General features: G+C 50.6%; 1 protein-coding gene across 1 annotated transcript in view; it reads right to left on the reverse strand.

Moving 5' to 3' along the window:
• Positions 1-231: 231 nt before the first annotated feature.
• AP1M2 (adaptor related protein complex 1 mu 2 subunit) overlaps positions 232-5,063 on the reverse strand; it is a gene marked incomplete at its 5' end in the record, with an annotated part of 10,479 nt that continues 5,647 nt past the window's right edge. Inside the window, 2 exon segments of the mRNA XM_015419991.1 lie at positions 232-1,009; positions 2,485-2,560. Of these exon segments, the coding sequence (XP_015275477.1) occupies positions 987-1,009; positions 2,485-2,560 (99 nt within the window).

Consider the following 5,063-nt stretch of genomic DNA (forward strand, 5'->3'; position numbering starts at 1 on the left):
TAGCTACGGGCCTGCTCCTGACTGTGATTTAGCTCTGTTGCTGTGCTTTGCCTGTATTCCAGGCCTTACGATGACTAAAGGGGCCCTTGATCTGTCGGAACTAGCCAAGGTAGCATCTAGGATAACCGCCCCCGTTTGTAGTCTACTGTGGAGCAGGTGAATTAAGGAAACAGCATAGCAGAACAAAAGGGAACTGACCTGTACAATGATACACATGAGAACCACGACCCTATTACAATTTATTGATTTCACTCTCGTTTATAATTTATCATGATCTCTGGAGAAGGAAAAAGCAGTAGGCTGTCTCGCTCGTCCTCACAATGATCCCGTAAGTAGACAGTTTCTATTCTTACTTTACAGACAGGGAACTGAAGTGGAGGGAGAAAGGTCTAACTCTCCAAAGAATCCAGGCCCTGAACTGACAGAGGGATATAGACTGCTAGGTGGAGTGCTTCGTGCCATTCCCACCACTTCTTCGACCTGCATCAGAACGGGAATCCATACAATCATGGGAAATGGTGGTGCCAGCTTCTGTTGGACTGAATTCTCTTCTATTCACCACCTCTGTGGGAAGGCAGAACTGACTGCCTCCCAGCTGGGCTGCCAGACCAGACCGAAAAGGGGGCACATTTGTTGAGAGAGTTCTCATTGTGTGGTATCCCCCAGACGACAAACGTTCCAGGAAGCTGGCCACCAGGGAACTTGGGTGAGGAAGGGTATGGTGACATTCCCCCAGAAACGATTCCAGTTCAGGCAGGGAAGTAGCATTAAAAATAACCCAACCAACAAGGACAGGGCTGTCGTTTCCCTCTAGGCACTGCACGGAGTAGTCCAAAAACTGCTACCTAGTTAAATTGCAGGTAGGCCAAGAAAAGAACATTTTTAGAAGAACACACACGGTGTGTTTCGAAGAAGGCATCTGCAGATTAAAACGTTCTCTAAGGCATCCATTCTTGAGGCGGTCCAAGCCCGCAAGGTGACGAGGCTTAATGTGTCCGGAGTTGATAATCTGGAACAGAATGGTAGAAGACAACAGTGAGTTTGATGAGCCGCTTGGCTAGAAGGCCTTGTGGTTGGGAGAAGTTCTGCCTCTGAATGGAGCGACACTCTTTAAAAATCAACTGATCCTGTGCGATCCCAGCAAGGAGGAATACTCTTTCCAGAGCAGCTTTAGGAGGTCACTCGCCTCCTGTTTCTGGCTAGGAAAGGGGGAATACCGATGGCCTCCCATACAGGTCCCAGGGCAACCCCCACTCTGCCCAAAGACTTTGGGTATCTGAGGGACTTCCAAATAACAGACCGCAGCATTTGCTCCCATCCCACATTTATTATACTTATAAAGAAGAGGAAGAGGAAGATTTATACCCCGCCCTTCCCTACCCATGGGAGTCTCAGAGCGGCTTACAAACTCCTTTCCCTTCCCTTCCGCTCCCCACAACAGACACCCTGTGAGGCCGGTGGGGCTGAGAGAGCTCTGACAGAAACTGCTCTTGAGAAGAAGAAGAGGAGATTGGGTTTATACCCCGCCCTTCACTACCCAAAGGAGTCTCAGAGCGGCTTACAAACTCCTTTCCCTTCCCCTCCCCACAACGGACACCCTGTGAGGTAGGCGGGGCTGAGAGAGCTCTGACAGAAACTGCTCTTTTTCAAGGACAGCTGTGCCAGAACTACGGCTTGTCCACGGTCATCCAGCCAGGTGCAAGTGGAGGAGTGGGGAATCAAACCCGGTTCTCCCAGATTAGAATCCGCGCACTTAACCACGACACCAAACTGGCTCTCGACCACTACACCAAACTAGCCACATACCAACATACCTTAATGAACACCTTCTCCCTCATGAGCTTAACCCCCAGGGATGCCAGACCCCGACACACACACACCCTGGTGGTGGCGGGGGCTGCCCACAGTCAGACTCCACCTCTCCACCAGCTGGCAGGTGGGGGGAATTACCCCCTCAAAAAGGGACAAACACCCAGCATTTCAGCGACACATCTACGTGACCCGGAAGTGACATTGGGGGCAACGCTCTGGTTTTTGGGCAAAACCTGTAATTCTACCATGGAGCTTTGCCCCAAAACCAGAGTGTCGCCCCTCGATGTGCCTACGTCACTTCCAGGTTCTTTTTTTTATTATTCATCTTTATTAATTTTAATTTAATGTCTGTGTTGCTGCAATCTTGAGTGGGCTGTTCGGGTGTGTATCTGTAAGCTGCAAACCTACGATGACGCAGCAGCGGCAGAACTGGAATAAGCTGCAGAAGACAGCCAGTTCCACTGCGGGCCTGAGAGAAGCCCTCCGGGGGCCTCATCCGGCCCCCGGGCCACATGTTTGACACCCCTCCCCATAGTCTACCCTCCAAAGCATCAGTGGTGGGCCAGGAAACAGGGGAGGGCAAATCTAACGCGGAAAGGGAAGTCTAGTATCTTTATGCTCCTTGCCAACTCAATTCCAAGTTATCCAATCTTGGCAGTCTTGCCCACTTACCCCCGCTCTGGGTGATGTAGCGGACCCATGGGAGAGCCTGATACCCACTTTTCTCTATGATCTTCATGTACCGCACCTGAGGGGGGGGCAGAAAACAGGGAAATGGGAAACAATCGCCTCCTTTCAGTCCTCCAGCACCAGTCACTCGGGCTGGGTAGTACCTCCAAAACCAGCAAGCGGCTGATCGACACACACGCTGTCCACCTTTTCCACTCCATCGAAGGAGGTACAGAAAATTAAACAGAGCCTGCATTGCATGTGGGATGCTCGTCACAGAGAACGATCACAGACTCACAAAGGGCCCTACATCTAGAACAACCCGCTGCTCAATGCGGGATCAGCCTAGACCAGGGGTGGCCAAACTTGCTTAACGTAAGAGCCACACAGGATAAACGTCAGACATTTGAGAGCCACAAGACATGAATAAACATTACACGCTTTTGCTGGAAAATACGCAAATTTGAGGTGGCCAAAAATAATAACAAAAGCGGTAAACGCAGATCTTGATAATGATATTTATTTGTCCGATGATATTTGTTTGCTAATGATATTTAGCTTCCCCAGCCCCACCGCCGGGAGCCGCGCAATATGTGTGAAAGAGCCTCATGTGGCTCCCGGGCCACAGTTTGGCCACCTCTGGCCTAGAGCATCACTGACAAGTGTTTATCCAGACACTGCTTAAAGATTGGCAGTTGTCAGCTATGCTGCCATAATGGGTGGGGGTAGGATGCTTGCTTGCCCTATGTACCAAGTTCCGCTGCATTCCTTCTTTGCTTCTGTAACGCTTGCTTATCTATGGCCTTGCATGTGGTGTGTAGTGTCTGGGATTCTGGGAACCGTGGGAGCGCTTTCGGTTCTCAGCTTCGGCTCTAATGGCCTGGGGCTCCTTCTCCCGCGCGGGGGAATGTGGCCAATTGGCCTGAGGAAGGGGTGTGTGTGCATACGAATACCCTATATCCCATTATGCTTGTGGGGGCGGCGCCATTCTTAACAGTGACTTTGTTACTGCATCTATAGCTCTGCAATAAAGTATAACCTTTCTGATAAGCGTGTACTCAGTTGTTGGCTGTGGAATCTGACAGCAGTGAGGGGGCGCTCACCACCTCCCGAGGCAGCCGATTCCACTACTGCACAACTCTTACTGTCAAAAAGGTTTTTCTTAATATCCAGCTGGTACCTTCCCGCCCTTGATTTAAATGCATTATTGTGAGTCCTGTCCTCTGCTGCCAACGGGAACAGCTCCCCGCCCTCCTCTAAGTGACAGCCCTTCGAATCCTTCAAGACAGCCCTTCGGACCCCTCAAACCCCCCCCCTCCACCTCCTCCAGACTAAACATTCCCAAGATCAACAGACAAAAAACCCCTAAGATTCGAGATGGAAAAACCAGTTCTGGTCTTAAAGAAAGGAACACCGGCTTGATCGAGAGAGGCTTCCTTCGGGCGGAAACGCACCCCTTGAGTAGTCACCGTTGGGGCCTTGTAAGCTTTAGGGGTTGAGAAGAAGGGTGCAGCACCCCATTCCAAGCTGCAGTTGTATAAACACAAGGATTGGGTCCCTGACAATAAACCTTCTTTAGATAGTTATGAAGTTTATGGTTTCTATTTGCAACTTACATTTCCCCCCCCCCCGACTTCTCAGATGGCAAAAAGACGTTACCGTTCTAAGGTGCGACGATACACCTCTTCCTCCAATATGTCCCCAAAAGAATGCTAATATGAGCTGATGACAACTTGCTGGTGATCCCCAGCCCTAGGGAGGTCCGGCTGTCCTCGATCAGGAACGGGCAATCCTAGTCCCAAGCCTGGTTCCAAACCCCCTGCTATTTAGCCATTCATACTGCAGGAAGAATCCTCCCCAACCCAAGCTCCAGTTCTGCTTTTGCTTTCTCCCTTCTCTGTCTCTCTCTGGCCTTCTTGGTCCCGGCCCCGACCTGGTGGAACTCTCTGCCAATCGACACGAGGGCCCTGCGGCGGGATCTGGTGCAATCCCGCAGGGCCTGCGAGGCAGAGATGTTCCGCCGGGCTTTTGGTTGAGGGCAGCAATGGGAGGTTAAGAGACTGGCACCCCGTTTTCCTCTTCTGTGGCCCCCACATGCCCTGCCCTGTCGTACAGCACACTGGTGTGGCCGGCAAAGGGTGATTTTCTTACTACCATCTTGGACTGGTTTTTAGTTATTGATCTATTGTTGGTTAAATTTACCTATTTATTGATTGTGTTTTAAATATTTTATAAGGTTGTAAATCACCCAGAGCCCGCTTGTAGGTTGGGTGATTCATAAATTCAGTACAAGCGCCGCCACCTCCACCACCTCTTCTCTCTCTCATTATTTGCCTTTTTTTGGGAGCATTTTACATTTCATAACTATACTAAAGCATATGATGTTATACGTTAAAACTGAAATGATACCCTTGGTTTTCTTAAGGCAGTAAAATCAGGGGTCATTTCCTGCAGGAGCGCACAGGAGCGGAGCTCCGTCAGTAAAGAGCCCAGGGGGCGGGCACATGCAACAAGCCCCACCCCCTGCAGCCCTCAGTCAGAGCAAGAAGCAGCCAGGTAAGGTGCAGAGCCCACCCACAGCG

Source organism: Gekko japonicus, unplaced genomic scaffold (genome assembly GCF_001447785.1).
Source record: "Gekko japonicus isolate JY-2015 unplaced genomic scaffold, Gekko_japonicus_V1.1 scaffold5044, whole genome shotgun sequence".
NCBI classification, from domain to species: Eukaryota; Metazoa; Chordata; class Lepidosauria; order Squamata; family Gekkonidae; genus Gekko; species Gekko japonicus.